At 41.9% G+C, this 25,328-nt stretch overlaps 2 protein-coding genes across 4 annotated transcripts in view; one reads left to right on the forward strand and one right to left on the reverse strand.

Annotated features, from left to right (window-relative positions):
* Positions 1 to 12,710, forward strand: part of INSYN2B (inhibitory synaptic factor family member 2B) — a 120,302-nt gene extending 107,592 nt beyond the window's left edge. For 2 of the 3 annotated variants that reach the window (XM_015065770.3, XM_053226637.1), the window contains one exon: positions 9,654 to 10,279. In XM_015065770.3, the coding sequence (XP_014921256.3) occupies positions 9,654 to 9,840 (187 nt within the window). In that variant the 3' untranslated portion in view covers positions 9,841 to 10,279. Of the gene's footprint in view, positions 1 to 9,653; positions 10,280 to 11,830 lie in introns of those variants that run through there. The other variant, XM_027034126.2, reaches the window with a different exon arrangement.
* The window catches only part of DOCK2 (dedicator of cytokinesis 2), a 413,885-nt gene that overhangs the window by 204,147 nt on the left and 184,410 nt on the right, over positions 1 to 25,328 (reverse strand). The gene's annotated exons all lie outside the window — the stretch shown is intronic.

The following is a 25,328-nucleotide window of genomic DNA, read 5'->3' on the forward strand; positions in this document are numbered from 1 at the left end:
TCTGAAAGGTGGAAAAAGCAAGGGACAGAACTTCTCAGAGAGCCTCCAGAAGGAACAGTGATTTGCTGACACCATGACTTAGAGTTCTGGGGACTTCTGATCTCCAGAACTCTGAGAGTACCACTGGTGTTGTTTGTCACCACTCATGTGTGGTGATTTGTTTCAGCAGCAATAATAATACAACCAGATTAAACCCTTATGATTAACAAACTACTCACATCTAATTGGAAGTCAGTTTATTTGACTTTTTTTTTTTTTTGGATGATTTTTACAACTATGATAGCTAGCTGAGGGCAGGGATCTGTTGGGAAGAAAATCAGGGGAAAGAAATAAGAAGTTTCTATTATTACTTGTCATTATAAATACCTTTTGTTCTCACCTGTAATCCTCACAACCATGTGAGACAGATAAAAACACTCCCATTTTGTAGATGAAGTAAGAAGTTCAGGTACTTGCACAGTACTCAGATAATACAAGTGGGAACAGGTGAGTGAGGCACTCTCACATTCACTCTGAAGCTAGTAATGACAAGATTGGGATGCTGTTCTAGGACCTGCTGGCTAGATTCCACAGCATGCTACCTTCAGAGTCAGACCTATTTGAGGAGTGTCAGCAGAGCATTACATGACTAAGTTCTCCTCAGCCAAGGGCATCGTGAGGGCTTGAGTTGAAGACGCAGGCCTTCAATAGTGTTTTCAAAGGGTGATCGTGGACTACCTGTATGGCAGTCTGCTGGGTATATGTGAATACTGGTCACTGGCCTTCACCCCCAACCTTCTGGAGAAGAGGGGTGGGGTGGAGGATGGGAGTCTGGTTACAGCAAGCTTCCTGGGAAGGTCGGATCCATTATAGCTTCAGAGACATTCAATCAGGGTCTTGAAAAGAGGGGGTGGCAGTTGATTTACTAGGCACTTTTGTGACAAACAGCTTACATGTCTATGAATAGAAAATTCTTGCTAATAAAATAGCCAAGTAAGTAGTTTTTGTCTTAAATACATCATTAGAAAGATGACTTTCCCTTCTAATTACAGGTTTAGGTGGTCATATACAGACCTAAATAGGGGGTGCAGGTGAGGGTGGACACAATGGGAAAGGAAGAGAAGGTCAGGGGGCTTGCTCACAGAGTAAGTGGAACTTTTGAGGCCTCCTGTTTCCAATGAAAAGGGAAAACAAGTCTCTGTCAGTCCATTTTGAGGTCCAGGCTTGCCTTATGCATTACTTAGGGTATTCATTTGTAGTCACTCCTTCCTGCTACATCTCCCAGCTCCTTGGGTCTCATCTGAGATCAGAAATGAAATGGCAATCCTTGCCCACATTCCTCTTCCAATTAAGATTAAGACCAATTAAAGCCCAATTCTGCTGCCAAGCCAAGAGAGCAAATGCTAGGAACTATCCTCTGGTGAGTCCTGGAGGAGCAGTCACAAACACTAGGTGGGGTGGGTATGCAAAGTGCTGCCCAGCACCACCACCCCCTGTTCAGGAGAGGGCTATAGTCACCCCATGCTCCTGAGCCAGGTAATATGCATGACACTGAATGCCAGAAGCCTCCACCACCATTTCCTCAAGCTCCACAGACCACAGGCTGCATTTTCACCATTATTGATTCCTCCACTGTTATAACTCCTTCTGGACCAGACAGAGATGTTAAGGATATGCAAAGGGAGATTTACAGCAAGCGCCTCTCCGTGTACCCGGCAACCAGCTTCCTCATTCCCGGTGTCTCTCCCTTACAGTTTTGATATTCAGAGCTCATTAGAAGGCGCCTCTCTGGAACGCAAGCCAAAGTCTTACAGCTGTGTGCCCTGCAGGAGAAGCCAGGCCAGGCCTGCACCTTACCAAGGAAAGAGGCTCTGGAGAACTACGTGAGCCAACTAGGGGTCAGCAGCCCTGAGCGTCTTCCTTGCGTTTCCATCTGAGGTGATGCTTTCTGGCCACGGGGTCTTGGCCTGCCACTTAAAGCTATTGCCTGACCAGAGAAAAAGGCCTTAGTTTATTAGAAATGTGATATGCACCCAGGCCTGTGGGTTTAGTAACCGACTTTCCACTTAAATTATTTAGTATTTTTCCTTTTGTCTGCCTCTGATGCTCTCCCAGTGTGGAGCTGGGTGAACTGTGAGAGCTTTCTCTGCCTTCCAGCCACAATCCTCCCTCTGGCCAGCAATGAAGTCCACAATGAAAAATAATTATAAATTACACAGCATATTTGTTCTTTCTGGTAACCACAGATGCACTTGCAGCCCTCACCACATTTCAGTCCAGACTGAGCAGCATTTATTGCAAACAATGGAATGGGAACATTACAGCAATATCATCCAGTATCCCCCAAACAACTGCCCCAAACATGGTTCAAGCTATCTCTTTAGGAAACAGATATAGAGTTTGGGGTACAGGTGGAAATTTCTCTGAGCCCTGACAGGTTGATCCCCAAGACATTTGCCCCTAGCCTCTGTTTCTCTCAGTAGCTTTATCCCTTTCTTTTCTGTAGAATGCAAGGAGAAAGTATGATTTATTGCATTGGCAATTTATCTGAAATAAAAATTAAACCCTATTTTAATGCATTAATAGCTAAAGAGGCTGAAACATGCCATAAATATAAAATCAATCAAGTTGAGAATTTCACAGGAATAACAAATGGATGGCTGCTGGCACAGAGGCCACGGTTGACCACAGAATGACCCAATCTTTATTTCTCTGTCAAGTTAATGTAACAATCATTACCATTTGTTGAACCAGGCATGGTGCCAGGCGCTTTGCTAAACACTGGACATGTATCATCTCACTTCGGACTCCCAACAAACAACCCTAAAATGTGGGTATGGATATTGTCACTCAGCAGAGGAGGACACTAAGACTCAGAGGGGCTGCATGAAGATTTGTCCAAGATTCAGTGGAGCCAGAGCTCAAACCAATCCTGCATTCAGGAGATTTTCCTGCCCCTCTTACCTTTTGACCTTGCATAATCAGTGAATATATGTTAAAGTTCTCTGACATGGCCTGCCCTTTCTGAAGGCCTAACCTGAAGGCCTTCTTGACACAGAGCCACAGAACACAGAGCACAGATCTCTTTCATAGACAGTGATCAGCAGTGAAGACTTCTACAGCTTGGTTCTGCTTATCTATGTACCAAGGAGAGCACCTGTGATTTTCTGAGGATTCGTCAGCAGACAGATGCCCTAGGAGAAGAGGTGCACTTGCCAACTTAACATGGATGCAAGTTGTGAAGCTTGAAATTACACCCTATAAATAATGAGAAAACTAGTCGTTAGAAGAAAGTTTTAGGAACAAAATCCCTTCTATGCTGGGGTGGGGAGGGTATTGGGAGGGAGAAAACAAACTAAAGCCCCTACTTTCCCAGACTGTAATTCTTCCCCAGAGACACTTTCCAAAGCAGCATGGTTTATCCAAGTGGATAGGAACCAAACTATCCTCACTGATTCTATTGATTCTTACAGCTAATTCTTTAAAAAAGAAAGTGACAGGAGGTCAATAAATCTGTGGTTCACTTGGGTTCCATGGCAAGAGAGGCCACAGAAGCTCTCTGATGCACAGAGATGATGAAGAGATGGAGAGGGGTTTAGAAGATGTTTTATCTTCAGGAAGATGCTGTGGATCATTAATTTCTCAGCCAACTTGCCTGGAGTGTATGGTTTATGGAAGTGGCTTATCATCTTTTCTCTTTATAAAAGAGCAAGACTCACCTAAGAAGGAAGTGCACAAAGCCTACCGCAGACCTCAGCAGCCTACAGTAGACCCAAGATTGCAGAGCCCCTATATTGCCTTGAGTAAGCTGCCTCCTAAGGGGGTTCCCATCTTCTCTGGCAATGCAGTGTCACAGTCAGAACTGCTCTGCAATCTAGAAACATTATTACAGAGGCACCTGGGTGGCTCAGTCAGTTTAGCATCCAACTCTTGACTTCAGCTCAGGTCATGATCCCAGGGTTGTGGGACTGAGCCCTGTGTCAGGCTCTACACTAGAAGGGGAGCCTGCTTAAGATTCTCTCTTTTCCTCTCTCCCTCTTCCCCTCTCCCCCACTTGCACTCTCTCTCTCCCTCTCTTTCTCTCTCAAATTAAAGAAGAAGAAGAAGAAGAAGAAGAAGAAGAAGAAGAAGAAGAAGGAGAAACACTATTACAAGGTGTATTGGTCAACTGGGTCATAAAGTGCCCTTCATGCAGCCCAGCCCCAGGTTAGGTCTGGTGTCACAGGGGGCAGTGAGGTCATTAAGGTGCACCAGGCCTTGGTCATCACACCTCACCACCCCTACCCCATACATATTGGGCAAATAGAATCTCACACAGATAGAGACTATTATGTTCTTTCAGTGCAATATATCTTAGTGTACAAGCTTTGGAGCTAGACAAAGGAGGCTCAAATCCTGGCTCTATCACTGACCAGTGCATGCTCTTGGCAGAATATTTAACCTCTCCTTGGCTAAGTTTCCTTGTTTGTAAAATGAAGTTAATTGAGAAATACATGAGACATGTAAGAATTACTGAACTTGTAGTATAGTATCAACAATATGGATTACTACTAGTTCTTCTCTTTCTACTCCCTTCCTCTCCCTCCACTTCCTCCTCCTCCCTGCCTTCCTACTTCTCATTATTGTTATTATTATTCACTTAAATACTACATGTCCTCACCTAATGTGATACAGGTCCTCTCATTCTTTCTTCTTCTTAGAATAAGACCCCCAGTAATAGACAAGCCCCAGGCTAAAACATTTGACCCCTCTTTAGGAAAAACAAAGGACTAGGAATCAGGAGACCAGGCTTATATTCTGATCATAATTCATGGTATGACTTCCCTTTGCCAACCCCTTTTGTCAGTTAAATGGGGATAACAATCTTCCCATATTTCTGGGCTATTGTAAGGGTAAAATAAAAACACAGATTTGAAATGTTTGCGGTTTGAAAGTGCTATATAAAAGTAAGAGGTTTCCACTGTTTGTTTCTATATAAACTTTTATCTCCTTTTGGCTCACCCAACTTTAGTTTGCCTAGCCAAGATACTACATCCAGAAACCAGCTCTATTGTTTGCTTATATATTTATGTATTTATCCTCTTTTTGCTTCTCACTATTTCTTCTTCTAGACAAGCCATGACTTAGGCTTCTCGCTGCTTCCAATTACCTAGAAAAACATCCTTCTACTTTTCACCTAGCATGATAGCTGAAGCATTGATCTGTCAGTTAGATTAGTGAGGTGCCCTCAAGAGGAAAACCTGAAAGCTCTCTTCCATTTCTACTTTACACACAGCTCACTTTCTAAATCCAATGTGGTGCCATGCACAGTCATCTTGGGTAGGAAGGGCTTTAAGGCTCCCCAGTGAACTCTTCAGTGCCCCCACCCCTGAACCAGGTGTTAGGTATTCCACACATCTTCAAAGGACTAACCTCACAGACCTTGAATACTCTGGACTATCTCAATGGCTCCAGGCCTGAATCCCATACTGTAACAATTTCTTGACCACCGTTTGGCCCAAACTCTGAGCCAGAGCTCTACACAAGCTAGGCACTCAACATTTCTCTCCTCCATATGGAATATGTATGCAGAAGATGATAAGAGTGGCAGGGTAGGGAAATTAAGAGGAAGAAAAGAAGCAGAGGTGAGGCTGGAAAAGTTACTGGTGTTCTATGTCAATACCAACCTACAAAGAACCCTCTGATAAGACTTTACTTGAATTCTTACCAAGTAGGCAGCTTATTTCCCTTTTCAAGAGGTTGCCAACTTGGTGTGGATTGGATAAGTAGGAAGTTAAGGGGTATCTCCTCTTCTCTACTCAGCCTCAAAATGAAAACAGATGAGAGAGGGCACTGCCCCTGCCTATTTATAAGGCAGCTGCTACCAAAACAAAATATACTCCCTCTCCTCCCCTCCAAACTAAACAGTAGTTTGTCAAACGGATGGATAAGAAGAAAAGTGACAATTTTCCTTTATGTTAATAAATTGCTTTGGCCGAAAACACATTAATCAATTTCTTTCCAAAGCATACATGCTTCCCTACACTATGCTATTTCCCTGGCCTTGAAAAAGAAAGTCACTTTCAATCCCCTTTAAATTGTCAAGACCAGTGGGGACAGTTGCAGGAGCGGGGTGGGGAGCCCTAATGATTATAATGGAACCCTGTGGTGTTTCCATAGAAACATAAAGAGTGTGTTCTTCCCCGAATGTATACCGAGGGGAGGAGTGAAGAATGATGTTGCCGACAAGGTGTACAATTACTGAAGAGCTAAAGGTGTGAGTGAGGAGGTAAGGCATTCAGTCCCTAAGATAGGGAGACAAAAGACTTATTGAAGAGTGGAGTAGGCAGAGACCATATCCTACATGAGGACATTTCATCTGTTATTTTGTCCCATCTGCACAACTACCCAGTGAGGTAGCTTTATAATCTCCTCTTTCAACTGAGTCTCAGAAAGAGTAGCAACTTGCCCAAGGTCACCCAGCCAGTAAGTGGTATAGCCTTAGTTCAAACCCAGGAGTGTTCTACTCAAGAGCCCCTGTTCTCTTCTCTATATTGTGCTGAACTTTAAATTGTAATGAGGAGACTGAGTTTACATTGTCTCCTGGCTCTTCTCTCCCCAGGCATGCCAATTCTATACACATTCTGGAATCACCCAGAGCATTATGTTTTCTAACTGATATTAGGACACTACTGTGAGTCTTGGCAAACTCAGGTGATTTGCTGTTGTTGTCATTTGTTTGTTTGAATTATGAAGTCAGAGAAATGTTACAGATGAGAAGAAGGAGGCCAGTTTATGTGTATGTTCGTATCATTTGGTAGACATATATGGATGAACAGTTGGCAAGTAGGGGTAGTGGGGATAAATGCAAAGCATATTTGTAAAGCAACTGTTAGTTTAATCACATACCTCAAATACCGGGATGTAAGATCCACTAAAGCAGTAACCACATCTGTCTGTCTTACTATTATCCCTGCAACTGAGCACAGTGTCAGGCCCAGAGCAGGATACACTGGCTGACCAGCTGGTTGGCTGGCTGGATGAATGGATGGTAGGTAGGATGGATGGATGGGCGGATGTATGAATGGATGGATAGACACATGGATGAGTGGTTGGATACATGGATGGTTGGCTGGCTGGCTGACTGGATAGATGGGTGAAATATCCTATACCAGAAAGCACAAGAAATTCCTGGAACGAGCAGGGAGTACCCACTTTCTTGGGCTCTATCTGGTGCTCTAAGATTAAGGTCATTTTTGTGCCTTTGGGGGAAGGATAGGGATATTTCAGGAGGTAGGAGAACTGTGAATATGGATGTTCCCTACCTGTGAACTAGTGCTAGAGGGGGTAAGAATCAGAGTTTGCAACATACTGCTTTACCGGCTTTCCTTGAAGCAGTGCAGAGGTTGCTGAACAACTCTTCCCCAGCCCCCAAATCCATCTCTTTAAGTTTCCACAAGGGAGAGTGAGGTGCAGGTAGTGCAGACAGAAATTCACCCCAGGCCCAGAGACAAAGAGGAGTACAATGCTGATACTGCATCCTGGAAGGAAAGCCTCACTGTTTGAGTCTGTGGATGCCTCTGCTCACTGACCTAGCGAATCCTGGGCTGTGACTAAAATGCCCCTAATAGCTCTTGATGTTGGCTATCATTTACTGAGGACACAGAGCCACTGGACTACCAGCATGAGGAGGCCATAAATAATGTTTATCTACCATTCCTTCCCTAGCACCTAGCATAGGGCCTGGCACATGGGTGATAATAAATATTTGTTGAATGACTGACTGAAAACTTGATGCCTTGTTCTGAGCTGAACTTCTTAAATTTCACTGAAATCCTATGAGTAGATATCATGTTTATTTTGCAGATGAAGATACTACTGCTTAAAAATAAGAAATGACTTCCCCAAGATCTCACAGCTAATCAGTTGTGGAGCTTTGCTTTGGAAAATACAGCCACTATGTAGGTCATCCATCCAGGAGTATATCTTTATAGAGGGCACCAGGGAGAAATGGAAAAAGAAAGGATGACACCAAGGAGAAGAAAATCTGGGCGAAGCTTATCAAAACTACAGAAATGAAATAATCAGAAACACCTTCCCAATACTCCCTAAGCACTGACACCCCATCCGTCTGGCTACAAAACATGCCATCTGGCTCTTCTGACTCTTTAGCTTCTTCCATCTCAGAATGCCCATTTGGGGACTTCATTAGTCATGCATGACAACCATGATTTGCCTTTCCAGCAGCGCTTAGTCTGATCCTGGGTCTCTAGAAGGTGATATGGGATAGTAGACCAGGACCAAGTATCCTTTTAATGACAGCTCTTTTTCATCCCTTGCTGGTTAGAAAGGCTTTGGACACTCATGTCACATGGCAAACCAATGTGGGGTCTTTCGTCTTCAATATGAAACATTTCATTTCCCTTCATGCTAAGCAAGGAGAATGTACTGTTTCCATGACTCTGCATTTCCTCCCCTTTCCACACTCCTACACTGGTTACTCATCTTGGGCCATCTGAGGCCTCTAGAATGAAACCAGGTAAAAATACAGCTAAAAGCTTAAGAGCCTTCTTATAAGGATCTCAGCACTGGAAACTCCTCCATAAGTAAATCTCCGAGGGAGGAAAGTGGACAATTAAGGGCAGAGGGAGCCCCTGCACAGCCTTCAGGGACATCTGCAGGATTCATTCTTTCTGGCCTGCCTCTCAAGCTTCTGGGAAAACTGAGCCCGAGTTATGAGTCAAGCTGACAAACCCTAACACACCTGCAGGCCTGATTCTCAAGCCCTCAAGGACACAGGATGTGTGAGTACCCACTATGAGCAAGCCAGAACTTCTGTACTCCCAGGTATCTGACTCTCTCAGCCTCTGGGAACCCTGATCCCCAAATACATCATGTTTAGCTCACAGACCTGTGTACAAATAATACAATGGAGTCTGTACATTAACAACTCCAAAACATACAAATAAAATAGCAAAGAAAAAAACGAAGATTAGGAAATGCCCAGTGAAGTATTTAAATATGTCTACATTGAGGAATATTACGTGGTGAATGTATATGGAAAGCCCTCTGAGACACATTGTTAAGTTGAGAAGCAAGGCAAAGAGCAAGACATAATGTGTTAGTGGCAATAGTCGCAATGGTGACTCATAGAAGCTACCAAATATGGAAGCCTTACTACATGCCAGGTACTGCCCTAAACACTTCCTTTGTATTCTTTCACTTGGTTAATATACATATTAATTGCAAAGAAAGCTGTTGGAATAGTTGCTATTATTGTGTCCATTTTACTGATGAGGAAACTGAGTGGTTAGTTCTTTTGTATCTTCCCCTGTATTATTTAAATCTTTTATAATGAGGCAGCTTTCATGCAAAATGTGTAAAAATAATTAGCAATTAGGGGCATTAAATAAATGTGAGAGAGATTGTAGCAATATTTACTGAACACCTACTATCAGGTTGTCATATTACATGTCTCATCCTCAAAAGGAAGGCATTACAGGTTCCGATTCAACCAGTGAGGAACTAATGGTTGAAAGGGGTGGCACAGTTTTCCCAAGGTCAGCAGGTACCTAAGCATCTGGAACTTGATCTCAAAGCCTATGCTCTTCCATGTCAGTTAGATACTTGGTGATTCTAAATCAATAAGTGCTGATTTGAATTTACTTTCCTTCCTTCTCCTCTGTGTTTTTCAGTGTAGAATATGATTTTCGACAGCAGGAAGGCAGGTTCCATGAAGTTCTACAGAGTCTGGAGGAAGCAGAACCAGTTGAGGAGGAATCTCCCCCACCAAAGTCCCCAGCAGAGCCTCCAGTCCCTGAGAAACAGGACTTAAGGAGGAAAACCAAGAAAGTGAAGAAGAAATGCTTCTGGTGGATCTGAGCTTGTTGGGTCCATTCCCTTTGCCCTCCCCAAGTACCTCCCCAAGGTGGGGAAACCACTGCCCTCAGGCCTTCTCTACTTCTTAGCACAGGCCCCAGGTGGTGAGCCATTCAACTTGCAAAATGGGAAAGACTCGGGGCTGGTTTAGCTGCTGCTGGACACCTGACCACTAATCTCACCTAAATGAGTGACACTTGCTGAGGACTTTATGGATACTAGAGTGACCACTTGCCTAGTTCCCTGTCACACATGACCAGTTCACATCCTTGTTTGATAGCCTAGGTTCCTACCATGGGCAAAAACCCCATCACATCTTCTAAAACCTCCATGATGCTAAACACTCCCTTCCCATCCTGAGTTCATCATCCCAAAAGAAAAAAAAAAATGTTGCGCACAACAGGAAAATAGAGGAATGTTATAATCAGATACCCCAGGGTGGGGGGTGGGGGGTGGGGGGGGGCAACTAGAAACATAAACTGGCAGTTTTCTAAGATATTGGCATACATAAGTACATCAGAAGCGGTAGGGCATAAAAATGCAAGATCACTTCATGGATTGGGTAATTTTCATTTTTAGTTAGCCCTTAGATCCCATGGGACCCAGATCCCATGTCATCTCATGCTATGTGAGCTTTACAGTCTGTGGCAGAGTAAAGTTATGGCAGGATATAAGGAACTTGTTGGTATGGCCATCCTGTAATTATAGCCGCTGCAGGGCCTGCCTTAAACCATTGTGATTCTCAGCTTGGGGCCTCAGACCTGTTGGCAAATGGGTGGGACCTGGTTTGGGCTTGAACTTGAAGGTTCCACAGTTACTGTCCCTGCAATATTTAAGGCCATGAGATCCAGCAGCCTGTCTGTCTGTTTCGTCTCACCAGTAACATCAGACTAAGATGAAAACACAACACTGGTTCTTGTTCATTCATCCCAGCAACAGCCTTGTAGATAGGTCCCAAAGTATATTAATCTACACAATTTCCCTTTGTGATGACCAGGTGATGGTCACCTGATTGAAGAAGCAGCAGGACTGGGGATGAGGATATATTTTCTTCCATTTTAGTATTAAAGACCTTTCCTTCCCAAAGTCTGAATTCTTTTGAAGTCTGACTCATTCTTTTGGCAAGATCCTCATACATGTGGGTCCAGTCAAACTTGCGTGGCTGAACAAACTACTATAATGTAATTAATTGCTACATACTCTTGGGGATAAGGGGTAGGTTGGAAAGGCTCGCATTCCTTTGCATTAAATTCTCTAGCAGCCTGTGGTTGCATTGATGCTGCTTAGAAAAGGGATCCTAAAGCTCCACAGGCACTCAATGAAGAAGGCATTTTATAATCCCCTTTGCTGAAGATCAGGTCGCTGAGTTAGAGTCTTTGTGGAGTGCACGTGGGGTGTACGTACCCCACTGCAAATTGAGACTCACTGAACAAACCACTCCGACAGATTCACCTTTCCCTGTCACCGTGCTGCAGTGCACAAAGCTATTTCGGTGAGAGTGAGAGGGAAATTTGGCAAAGAGTCTCAGCTTGCACTATTTAAGTCTTGGAATGTCATTCAAGATGTTCTCATTCTGTTTCTAGTGTAATGTTTAAACCCACAAAATGAGACCGGAATACATAACACTAAGTTGGAATTAAGATAAATACACTTGTCATACTTAAGAAGTCACATTTCAATAAGATATGCTACCACTGGCTAAAAGCCACAGATCTTTCTGTATCCACACAATCAACTCTCAGTTGGCCCCAACAGTGGAAAAGAACAGCACAGAAGATAATCCAATAAGACAAAATCATTTGGGATGTCTTATGTAATTTTATCTCATAGTAGAGCTTCCATCTTAATTTGCTTTGCTTACACCGATTTTCAAATTAATTTATATTCTTGGGTAGCATGCTGGGATGAAAATAATCCTGTTCCCGGAATTAAGAGACCCAGGCAACAGAACAGTCTATAACACTAACCTTCGGCAAATTGCTTAAATTTTCAGGGCCTGGTTGTCCATTCTTGAACGGAGATGTAAACACCTACTCTACCTACTTTGTAAGCTCTGTGCACATTCCAACATCAAAATGAGCAGAACGACCCAGAGCTCAGTTGGATCATTTGCCAAAGTTACCCTGGAACGATGAAGAGGTGTCTGAGGTAACTCACACAAAAGGATAATCCAACTCTTAAATGATGAATCTCACCTTGTCATACACTTGTATTGAGTGAGGGGCCTGAGATAAAGCCTCAACTGAATTAAATGAAACTGGGGTTGGAAAATTTTGACATTTTGAGAAAAAACAAACAAACAAACAACAACAACAAAAAATGAGGCTATATAATTCTATACCAAAGCACAACATAGCACTGCTCAGGCCACCAGCCTGAAACCAGAAAGGTCTCTTCTGAATACTGAACATTTAAAATAGTTAGGAGGGAAATGGATTCAGTAAACACCTTCCTGCTACACAAAAATGGTCATCTCCATGTTTTGAAGAACATACAGATACGTATGCCAAACCTCTATCTATACTCGTCTACCATGTGAAATCACTTCTTTGTAAAATACGATGTAACATCTACCATGCTATTCTACAGAAATGCTGTACTTGAGGTTATATGGTTTTATGGAGAGATATTAATTTGGCAAAAATTACTTTTGTAAAATTGAAGGGAAAGAGACTCACATATCAACTTAAGTTGCAGGAGTTTGTGTAGCTGCTTTCTCTGTAGTTAAAAAAATAGGTACTCGCTATACTTGGAACTTCATGCCAGCTCATCTATAGAGAGCACCTTCTTCAAGACTGTGTACCAATGTAAGGTTTTGTAAATTTCTAAACTGTTTTAAATGGGATATTATCTTTTGCAATAAACTTACGTATTTTTCCTAGGTTTTAAGACTCCATTACTAGCTTGGGTTGATTTGGGTTATAAATTTAAACTTAAGAAGGATGCCTCAACGGTCCTAGGGACAGGGATAGTTTTCATTATAATTGCTTCTAATTGTGTTCCAGGAAAACAGATAAACAAAGAACACATTTACAATTTGGTGCCGCAATGATCACATGAAGCCCCACATGTCCTAAGAGTGAAGGAGGCAGTTTAAATCAATGGAATAGTTCCTAGCTTCATTTAGATGGATACACTTTCATATTTTTTATCATTATTGTGCCCATACACCTGAACTATAATTTATTCAACTTAAAAAAAAATTTTTTTAATAATTTTCTTTCTTCCTTAAAAGTTCCCTAAAAGGCAACTCTATATTGCCACCATAAGGAAACCAATATGATGCTCCAAAAATAGAAGATGAAATCAAAATAATTTTATTAAACTCTTGCTAAGATTTTTGAGTGTTGAAGGTGTTAAGCCTGAGACCAGCTCTCTTTGTTAAAAAGGGAAATTAGCAAATATTCAACACATGCTAAAGCCACTTTAACACCAAACACATTTTCTACTTGACTAATCAGGACGTTTGAGAGAGAACTGAAAAGAAAACAACTTTCCCGCCATACGATTCCTTTTTTTTTTTCCCCTGCATCGTCCATGAGCCATCTAAAGCCAGCTTGTTTACCAATTTAAGGCGGGAAGAGTCATGGGCATAGAATCAGAAGTCTTGGGTTTGATATTATTCTGCCACTTTCTTTTTGCTAGGTGACTTTGGGAAAGTTAACCTCTGGGAGCCTCTGACTCCTTATAATACTGAACATAACCTTTGTCTTACAAGGGTCTCTGACAATGAAGTGAGTAAAAGCCCTGAGCACAATGTAGGGTACACAACAGGTGCTCACTAATTGCATATTCGTTCATTTGCTGATTGGAGTAAATTGGGAGAGAAGATGCAAGATGCCTTCATGGGGCTGCGGTAGGTTTTCAGAAGCAAGCTTAAGATTTTCTCAGTCAAAAAATGGTGTTGATAAGGAGTACACTCTTCTTGCTTTTATTAAGACCAGAAACCATGACAATGAATTGTTAAGTGACAAAGTCCTCAGTGATCCAGAAGAATATGAATGTATATTAAACACAGCATAGCACTCTGAGAAGCGAAAGATCCTTGTTGCATGGAATAAATATCCTTGAGGTGAAAGACACTGCAAGAGCTGGGTCTGTGCCATTTTCAGCATGAGGCAGTCAAGTAAGGCTCGATGAGTCGTCCAAGGGCTCATAGCAATCACTTGGGGAAGTCAGTGCTGGAGTAATGTAGTGGTGGGTAGAATATGTGAAGGTCGATGGGACCCCATGGCCCCGGGTTAGTTCCAGGAACCACTGACACTAAACTTGAGACCAATTCTGACTGGCAGGTTCAACTTCCTCATTAGCTGAGCAGAGGTCTCAATACCCTTTGCTTGAAAAGGCTTTCATTTCGAGCTGCTCAAGGCAACTTGCTGTATGCTAAAAACATATTTTTTTTAAGTCCCAAGAAACACAGGCGTTTTATGATCATTATGCTCATAAAGCATGGCTTGCAATGAAAAGAGCTGCCGGACAAAGCCACACCCAACCTACACTGTTTGTGTTTGGTGTAAACTATGTTTGACAAGCTTAATATTCAAAAGCCCTTTGAGCTCCATCTCAACTTCATCCCCATCTTTTAACCAACTTACAGCTTGAATTCTTATTGATCACATCTATCACCCCTACTCCTGAGGTTTCCCAAATATATGATTTCAGCCTGCCTCCTACAGGACACTCAGCCCAGGAAGAGCAAACCTAGAGTTTGGTTTTCTCACTGCCAGATGAAGCCAGTTCCAAGATAAACTTGCCTCTCCTCCACTGCTGGCATCCTGTCCCAAACCCCTTCTCTCAGATGGCCTCCACAAATGTCCCAATTGGTCCCCCAACATATACTCCCTTTCCCTTGCAGCATATTCTCCACATTGCAGCAAAGACAATTACTGCAAAATTTAGATCTGACCCATGTCACACTCTGGCTTCCTGACAAATTTAGAAAGTAAGACCAGGTCTGTCACCCAGAAGGGCCCATCTGACTCTCCCATGGAAGCTTCCATCTCAGGCACTTCCCCTGTCTCCTCTACAGACCCATTATCCTAACACATCCTTAAGGATCTGTGTAAGCTTTTCTGTCTGCCCGGAATAATCTACTCTATGTCATCCTCCCCTGGTCAGTTTCCAGCTCTACTGGGACTTCCCAGGTAAGGTTTTCTAAGACTACTACCACCACCGTCCTAGATCACATGAAAAACTCCTTTTGTATACTCACCTGGCACCAGAGACCCCTCCATCAAAATTCTTGACACAGTTGACCTTGTACATATATTTGTGTCATTCTTTGATGACTATATTTCTCTCTCATTAGCCTATAATCTTCTTAAGGTAGGAATCCTGCTTATTTTTGCTTACCTTTGTGTCTCTAGCACTTAGCATAATGGAATTCAAATATCTGATGCAGTAATAAATAATGAATGAACTGGATCCAGTGGATCAGCATGAAAAAATGATTCCCAGGGTTTTTTCGTTTGTTTGTTTTCTTGCCTATCAGTCCTCCAGTGGGGATGGTGCCACTGGAATCTATAGGCTCTATCTTTCCCCCAGGAATATCCATCCTTCTACTGATTAGTAAGCAATGTGCTCAGGGCTTGTAATTCTACTATGGTCTACCTGGCACTCAGGACCCAGGAACGTCAAACCACTATCATCCTACCCCCACTGCCAACCTCCTAATACCTTTATTCTGAACGTTGACAGCCCAGTTTAACCTTGTTTCAGAACAAATTGCCATCATAATTAAATCCCAATGCATTTTTCACATTTTACCAAGATACTGCCTTACTATATGAAAGAGGAAATTAGTTTTGAAATTAAAGCAGATTGTTAACTATTTTCTCTGTAATGTTTTCATTAAAATGCCAAAATTTATTACATGTGACCTAGTCCCTTTTATAGAAAATGCAATTTAAAGGAGACAGGGTCTATGTAACTGAAGAAACATTTTGGGCAGAGCATTTTGCCTTGGTTTAAACCACAACTAAAATGAAAAGACAATAAGCATCAAACCAAAGGATTATTCGCTCCAAAGCAAATAAAGCATTTATTATCACGAATGGCCTCACAAATTCTTAGAATCCACAACCATATTATATTAAACTTCATTCAAATAAAACCAAATTTTTTTCTCCTGGCAAAACTTCAATATGTATTTTTTTAAATCATCAGCTAAACACAATGACCTCCCATTGGTGCTTGGGTTTGGTTTCCCAGGTAGCACATGTGTTGTGATACCCTGGTTATGCTGACAGAAAAGCCTTCTTTCTCCTGAGCCAAATGGGCTGAGTCACTTTAATTGATGAAATTGAGAGTGGTTCACATAGCTCTTTCAGCAAGCACTCCAAGCCTGACTGAATCCAATCCCACATGCAGAAATCCCATATGGGTGATGGAGAAGAGAAGTCATGAGCTGTTGCCATTGTTTTTTTGTTTGCTTGTTTGTTTCAAGATAGAAAACAATGTGCTGTCTATAGTTAGGGATCAAGGGGAGCAAATTCAAAGCCATGTAATGAACTCACCACTGACCTGAATGGATTTCCTGAATAGATCCTTCCCTCTTCTCCAGAACCATGTATCCACCAGCTCCAGGGAAACTTCTCAGATCAACCCCAGCCCTAATCACTTTTTTCCAACAGTTATTGATTCCCTTCTCTGTGTTGGTCAAGAAAATCATAGATGCAGCTTGCCTTATAGAGCTTATTATGCCCCAGAGAAGGGTGATGTGTTCTGACAATAAGCACATGTCCTTTTCTGATTCACGCACCTGTATGTAACACCCCACCTTCCCTCCTTTTGACCCTCTTAAAGCAGTCCTCGTTATTCTCTTGTGATGATTATTTGTCTTAAATTATAGCTATTTCTAGTCCTCCCTTCACCCCTTCTTTCCCCACTATATGTTGTGTCCTGAGAGTGGGAACTGCTTTCCTCAGTTTGTAAAGTCAAGGAGGTCCTTGTTTAACTGAAATGAATGACTTCACCATCATGAGCCCTTGACTGTTCTATGTAGACCACTGTACTGGCCTTCAAGGGCTACTTTCTCTACTTTTCTAGCTCCCTTGGATCCAGCTCTCTCCTGGCTGCCTGAGGGATCTCTCTAAGACACACATCTGGCCATTACCTGGTTTCTACACCCTTAAAAGCATCCCACCAGCATCCTAGAGCATAACAATCCTCCCACAGCAACACAATTTCTTTACAATCTGACTGCAATCTAATATGTATTGCCTAACTTCCTACTATTCTACTTCCCCCTATCCCTGCCTCCTTGTCATCTTGCAAAAAAGTCAGAGGCTATTGCATATCAGTGACTTAACACATGCTGTTCCCTCTACTTGGGACACTGTTCCATTACCTATCTATCATGGAAAATAATTTTCATTTGGGAGGAATAAATGAATATGAGCCATGTTACTACTAATTATGATAATAAAGGCTCTAGCTTCTTGAAGTTAAAATGGGCTGTTAAATGCTTTGCTTCCATTAACTGATTTATTTCAAGGTAGCTTACAACCACCCCATTTTCCAGGAGAATAATTGAGGCTTAGAGGGTAATAGTAATGTGTCCAAGTATACAAGTATGAGGTGGTGAAGACTGGAGTGCCTTCAAGGTCTGCCAAGCTTGGGAGCCTGGGCTTTTACCTCCTATGCCAGACAGCAAGTTGCAATTTAAATGTCACCTCCTCTCTGTAACTTTTTCTGATCATCCCCCGCCCCTGCCATGGGATTAGTCACTCCATCCTCCCAGTACTCATGGAGCTTTGAACAGGCTGCTGCTTATATTATCTTGACATTTCTTTTGTCAAGCTCTCATGCACATCTCCACCAGGGAGCAAAGTCCTGGGGGACAGAAATTGTCATCTGAATCTCTATGGCCCTCTAGGTGTTTATCACATTGCCTAAGATGCTATATGTGCTTCATATATGATTGTTGAATGAACTGGGAGAAAATAGGGAGATGAAAACGTTAGGAGGAAAAACAACCCATGGTACAAAGACCAGAACAAGGCTAGAAGTACTGACTTCTGCCCCTGACTTTCTGCACAATTTTGAACAAGTACGTTCACCTCCATCCCCCACATCTGTCTTTAAAATGTAACCATCTGCCTTTCTGGCTTCACAGGCTGGTTAGAAGAAAAGTAAAATTATATACATGAAAATGCTTCAGTAAGTTTGACTATCTCATTAATTCCTATTTTTAAAGAAATAGTGTTTGAGGATTTTTTTTTCCTGATTATAAAAGGAAAGCAAAATCATTTTAGAAAAAAGTGAAGCTACAGAAATGTACAAATCATGTGTCACTTAAGCAGAAGATATCAACAAAATTTTAGCTTCAGAACAGAGTCTCTGGGCCTGACCTCTGGGAGATCCAGGGATTCTGGTGAAGGGCCACATGTCTTCCCTCCCTGGCTTCCAGGATCCCTGATGGCTTTCTTTTTATTTTTGGGTCTTTTGACCCTGTCTCTATATTTAAGACATAGAATTTCCTCATGTTATTAAAAAATCATCATCAATATTTAATGACTGCACAAATGCATCACTGGATGAACATAGCATAAATCTAGAAAAAGGGGGTTCTGATCTTGAAGAGTCATTTGATGGCATTGATTCCTTTGAGTCCCTTTAGAAGGTCAACACCCGGGAAAGCACAGCATGGACCCTTGTGGGGGAGCCTGCTGCACTCAAGGTCGTGCTGACAGGGTCTCTCAGGATGGCTCCAGACCCGCAACAACATTCCCAGGGAAGGACCCTCTGTGATGGGATTTCTCCTTCAAGCTTTTGTAGCAGACATATGGCATCTGGTTTCATCTCAAGGGGGCTTTGTGCACAGCCCAGCTGTAGCAATAGCTTAATAATACTTCCCAAATCCAGGAGAGATCCCAAGTCAGGGCCACAAAATAGTTTGTCATCTGATACATAACATTTGTGTCAAAGCAAGAGAAGACTCCAGTACTGAAGGAGAATAATAATGGCTCTTCTTTACCAAAGACCTGCTAGGTGGTAAGCCCCATGTGATAGGCTTTAGACATGCTTTTTCATCCAATCTCCACCATTATACCCCCATTTTATAGATAAGGGAACTGAGGAACAGAGAGCTGTGAAGTGAAAAGACTTCCTAGCTGTGGAATAAGGTCTTCTCACTCCTTAAGAAAAGTATGACCAGTTTCCAACTAGTAAAATCCTTTCAAACTCAAGACCTTGGGCCCCAACTCCACAGCCCTTAGAAAGCAATGTTGGGTGTGAGAGCACTCAGTCAATGCCCAAATGGCAGACATTCTAAAGTTTCCAAAGTTTCCAAAGTTCTCCAAGGACAAGAAAAGGCTGTCCTCTCCTCCAGTGCCAGGAAATAGGACAGCAGATATAGTGAAGTCTTACCTTTAAGAATATACTTAAAATTACTTGTTCAAAATCAGGTCTGGCTCCACTTACGGAAAGCTAAAAGGCACTGAGATATTTGGATGTACTTTCATTAGGGCGATGATGTACCAGTCATGCATTTCCTAGTACTCCGTATACAATTCCTAAACCACATCTCTGTCTCTCCCTCTCTGGGTGCTGACAACAGTAGTGTGTTTCCTATGCTGCTTGCCACCAACTTCTCCAGGGCCGAAGCTCACCTCCTCTGTAGAATCACATGTTGTGTGTCACTGCATCACATGTGAGACTGTTATGGTAGCAGCAGCAACAGGAGAGTGCTTATTATCTAGGAGCATTCTGTCCTCATAGCAGAGGTTTGCTCAACTGGACAGACCAGGGAGGCTGCAGTAGCTGTTTTAATGAATTTAGGAACCTCACATTTCCCTTTCATTTTCATCTCTGTGGCTCATCATGGAACAGAAGGAAGGTTGGGAGAATGAAACCAGCTCTTTTTTATGCCCCAGTTCTGAAACTTTGTCTGGAAGAATTCTACCACATAGGGCTCATGAAGTATTTGGGAATTTTATATAGGAAAGACCTTCATGGGAAAGCTTGACATGAAACAAATCTTCTCTCATATTATTTTTTAAATCAGAATTATTTTAAAGCTAGACATTAATTTGTACTTTTCATTTTAGTTTGTTCTTTCCATTCATTCATTTCCACAGCTTGGATAAATGCCAGCCACATGCCAAGTCCTAGGCCTATGGACGGGATCTTCAAAGATAATGGGATACAATCCCTTTCCTCAAGAATCTTAGTCTACTGTGGAACATAGACAGGTAAAGAGAAAATTCCATTATGATATGGTAATACTGTAATTTAAAAATGGGCAAAGAACAATGAGATCACTGAAGAAAGATGATCTTGAGGAATGAGAAAAGATTTCACAGACCAGGAGATGGAGATAAGGCCAAAAATACTGCTCCCTGTTTCAACCCCCTTACTCTTCCTCTCCATCTATTCAAATTTTCATGTTACTCAAGAACTAGACACAATTATATGAAGTCTACCTTGATAACTGACTTCTGTGCATACATGCTATGGGTTCCTTGGAAGTTGAGATACTAATTCATTTTTTTTGCATATATACTTTAGGCCATGTACTCTTTGATATGCAATTACCAAAATCCTTTTTAAAGTAAAACTTCCCAGGGTGCCTGGGTAGCTCAGTTGGTTAAGCATCTGACTCTTGATTTTAGCTCAGATCATGATCTCATGGTCATGAGATGAAGCCCCACATCAAGCTCTGCTCTGGGCATTGAGCCTACTTAAGATTCTTAAGATTCTCTCTCTTTCTCTCCTTCTGCCACAGCCCTGTGTTCTCTCTCTCTCCCTCTCTCTCTCTCAAAAATAAATAATAAAATAAAATAAAGTAAAATAAAATAAAATAAAACAAAATAAAACAAAATAAAAAAGTAAAACTTCCCCACCCACAGGACATAAGCACCCTCTATAAGACCATATCAAACAGCAACCAAGCTACCCCAAGCTAATGACGCCACCTCTTGGTACCAACTGGAATTTCAGGACTCTTATATAATGTTTCTTCTCTTTCTTAACCTGATCTCCCCCTAACACATACACATACACTTACACATACACACATTTACTCTTTTAATTTTTTCAAGTTTTATCTCAGAAAAACATTGTCCCAGACATGCACAGTGAAATGCTTAAGATGGTGGCTTCAAACTCTGTAGACCTGGATTTGGATTCTGTATTCCTCCTTCCCCTGAATGTGATGCTGGACAAGAGCTCAAACCCTCTGATCACTGTTTCCTTTCTGAGAGCAGATAATAATTTTTTGTCAACCTCACAGATTAAACGTGATAATGTCCTCAAATTTCCATCTCTGCCACACAGCAAGCACCCTAGAAATTTTAACTGTGATCATCACCAACATATATATCCTCTGAAGAAAATGAATACATCCTTTCCCCAATTCTTTACATTTGGTCCAGTTATTCAATAGCAATTCTCTCTCCTCCCTTACTCTCCTAGTCTAATCATGCCCTAAGGGTGATAATAGTAACACTTGCATAAGGGTAATGCAAGTAACACTTGCATGTTAAGGAAAAGAATCGTGGTTTGTATGTAAATAAAGTAAATAGCAGAAATCTTCCATTCCTTCAGCAGTGTTCATTCAGGTCATCCTATATGCCAGGGACATTGTGTTTCCTACAGATGCAGAAGTGATGAAGACATTGTTCTCTAGTGCTAGGAAGAATGTTCTCATGACCGTGTGATGAGTACATGAGACTGGTTCATGCTGAAGAGAGCAGAGGGGTACCAACTTGCATGAGTGGAATGTGGGTCAAGATGTGCCTCCAGGCCAATACATGAAAAAAAAAGAGGAGTTTTCGAGGAGGAAGGTTTTGCAAAGAAAGGTAAGAGGAGTATGTTCTAGACAGAGGGAATGGCATGCAGGAGAATGCAAAGAAGAAAAGGAACATTCTGTAGCTAGCAGAACAGTTCCATCAATTTGGCACAAGAGCGGGAGGTCAAGAGCATAGGGGAAAGAGGCAGGCCTGTACTGGGCACACTGAAGGCTGTGGTGAGCAGCTGGGCCATTATCTTCAGCCACGGTGAGGCCACTGAGGCTTGCCCACCAGGAAAGCTCTACGTGATAAGACCACATGGGCTGCAACGGGAAGAATTCAAAAGGGACAAGAGAGGAGGCAGTGTGTCTTGGTAGTAGCTACAGCAGAGGAAGTGGTAAGAGACAGTCATTGACAGACCCCAGTTAGTAGCATTGATGGTAGAGGGAAGCTCTGGATTGGAGAGGCCTTTAGACATAGAACCCGGTGGTCTGCTCAAGAAAGTGGACACAAGCTGTATGTGGAAGGGGAAGGAGACTTGAGATCATTTCACACTTCCATTCTAGCTTTGTCTTCTGCAAAACCTGCTATTTTGTAAGTCCCAAGACTCCAGGCTCTTGTTCTGACTTTACAGATTCCCATAATTGAGGAGATTGATTCTAAATATATCACTGTCATTACAAAGCCACCAAGAATCCAGTGCCACTTCGCAGGTTTCTGAAAGTTGACATGTAGGTCATCTTACCAGACTGCAAGGTCTAGGCAGAGCAGCATCTGGAGCTTGGAGGTGCCCATTATTACCTTTAAAATATTCGATGCCTAAAGAACAATTTAAGGTCTTAGTGGTGTAGGAGTATATACTATGCTATTTAAGAGGAGGAACTCTACAAACAGTTTTGCCTGGGTTCAAGTCCCAGTTCCTCCACTAACAAGTTGTGTGATTATAGGTAAGTTATATAACCTCTCTGTGTCTCAGTAACCTCAGATGTAAAATACAAGTCTCTGAGGCAGGTTGAGAAGTAAGACACATAAGGTGCTTAGCTCTTTGCCTGGAAAACAGATGATTTGCTCAATAAGTGATAACTTTGTTGTAAGTATTGTTTGTTAACAAAGTGTTGGGTTGCTGAGTGAAGGTGTGGAGTCAACCAACCACTTCTGGCTTGGAACCTCACATCCTCCTGTCCTAGACAGTCCTCACACCTGCTCTCCATGGGACAGGTTTGGGTGGAGGTGGCACTAACTGTCTTGCTGTGGCCCCTGCACAAGCATCTTGAAGTCTGTGGGCTCACAGTGTATCAGAGAGTGGTCATGTAGGTGGGCCATTTGCCATTTGGAAAGTGAAGTCAGAACTTGAAAAGCCTGGCTCTCTGATGACTCAGGTGTTTTCTGGAGTCTTCAGCACTATTGTGAGGTGAAGCAGTGGAGGATGGGGCGATTACCGCCTTTTTTTTCCTTCCTTTTTGAACAAACTGCTCTGAATTTCCGGAGCTGGCTTGATGCCAGCTGCATTTACCTTTATTTAATCACTCAATAGACTCCTCTGCAAAAACCGGGGTAATTAGGCCCAAAATATATCACCCAGAGGCTTATTTTAATTACCCGAAATAAAAACTAGATCCCAATTTCAACAAAATTACCAGATTGTTCCCCTTCCAAGAATTTCTGGCAGTGTGTAAATTCCCTGGTTGATTCTCCCTATGAGATTGTCCATCCCCAGCACTAAGGAGGCCACACACAGGGAACAGCCTTCTGTAGACCAGTCAGCAGAAGGATGTAACAGTCAGGGAAGGTTCTCTGAGACAGCCCCTCACCTACCCAAAAAAATCTGAGAAGTTTTCCTCGCACTGTTCTAAGACCTACAGGATAGCACAACAGACACACGCTCTGATGTTGGACATCCCTAGTTCACATCCCACCTTGCTACTAGCCATACATATGACTTTGACCATGATGTTTTCATCCTCTGATGCTCAGTCACTATTCTCCCAAACAATGGGAGATGATGACAATTACCCATGAGGAATCAAAGACATGCTCCATCACATCTGATTTCCAAACTTTTTTTTAACATCTCTGAAGATTACAATCAATGCAAAAATAAGCCTCTGTGTCACAGTTTAATTGGTAGCATGATCTCTTTCATATGGGCACATAAAATCATAGTGATTCTTACATTTGATAAAATAGGACATGTAGCACATAGAATCCATTCCCTGGTAAAATGTTAAGTTCTCAGATTATTTTTTTCCATTACTCTTCTGCTCTTATACCACAGCCTTCTTAACCAAAAATATGCAAAAGAGAATATGGGTCCTACAAGAGATTTTGGACTGGGCTGGAAAAACACCAAAGATTTTAGTCAATACATAGTATTTGTAAGTATCCTGCATACATCACTATTCTAGAATCTTATGCTTATGACAGACATCACTAATCAATTCAGTACTTCTTCCCCTGAACACAGATGTAGCCTCTGATTCTTTCTCAGGGCAGTACTACAGGCAGCTATTACCAATGCACCCGACCTAGCATATGAAGCAAAATCTATTTTACATCCCTGGCTCAGGATCTTGGGAGATGGAAAAAAGAATAAGCATCGGCCAAATCAGAAAAGTTAAATATATGAAAAGGATCTTAAAAATGATAGAGTTCATTGCACAGAAGAAACCAAGGTCTAGAGGGGTGATATTGGCACCAAGTCACAGAACCAACTACACAGAACAAGTATGGACAATTTCTCATGTTCACTCTTAAGGACAGGGAACTAACCGATGGTTGCCAGAAGGGAGGAAGGTAGGGGGATGGGTGAAATGGATAAAGGGGAGTGAACTTATCTTGATGAGCACTGAGAAATGCATGGAATCATTGAACCACTATACTGCACACCTGAAACTAATGTAACACTATATTCAATTATACTTGATTAAAAAAAAAATTTTCCTGTTCTCTCATCTCCGAAATGTCCTTTCTACCAAACCATGCTGCCTTTCTTAGCATCAAGGTCAAACTCCTGGGTAACTTTAGTTAACAAATGTATATATGATTGTTTAGACTCTTGGCAAAGAGAAGAGGGGGAAGCAGTCGTGTAAAAGTTTTTTTGATTTTTGTTTTTGTAAAATTTCCTTTTGCTCATTTGCCACCATCAACACTTCCTTGTTTAGGCAAGCAATTTACAGAAAAATTCAGGAATGGCTTTCCAGAAAATGATAATTACAATGTGCTGCACACAAGAAGTGATCCATCCTAGCCCTATGGTTCCTGTAATTTTAATAGCTAACACCTTTTATCACAATGTTCCTACTCCTACAAATTAAAAAAAAAAGTCACCACTTAATCCCACATAATGACATGCCAATGACCATGCACCCCACATCCGATCAAGGTCCTCTCAGGATTTCAGAAGTATTAGGCATGTCTGGTGTTTGCCGTAAATATTGTTTAATATTCCCAGGCAATAGAAACTAACCAATAAAAATTATATCTGGAAAATTGAAAGTGATGGTTGGAATGGGCTCTCTCCTTCTTGTCAAATTTCAATTTGAAATTAAATTGGGGCCTTCAGCACTAAGACAGGGACTCCTGACCTCTGAGTAATTACTTTCCAACATCATTTTCTTTAATTTGGAGGAGATATTTCTGTTCTAAAAGTGCTAGAAAGGACCATTTTATGAAAATAAAGCTACATCTTGAGAAAAATCTGTTTATTCCTTCCTTCTAGTTCAGGCACATTCCTGCTCCTAGTTAGGTGTGCTTTCTACA

Source organism: Acinonyx jubatus, chromosome A1 (genome assembly GCF_027475565.1).
Source record: "Acinonyx jubatus isolate Ajub_Pintada_27869175 chromosome A1, VMU_Ajub_asm_v1.0, whole genome shotgun sequence".
NCBI classification, from domain to species: Eukaryota; Metazoa; Chordata; class Mammalia; order Carnivora; family Felidae; genus Acinonyx; species Acinonyx jubatus.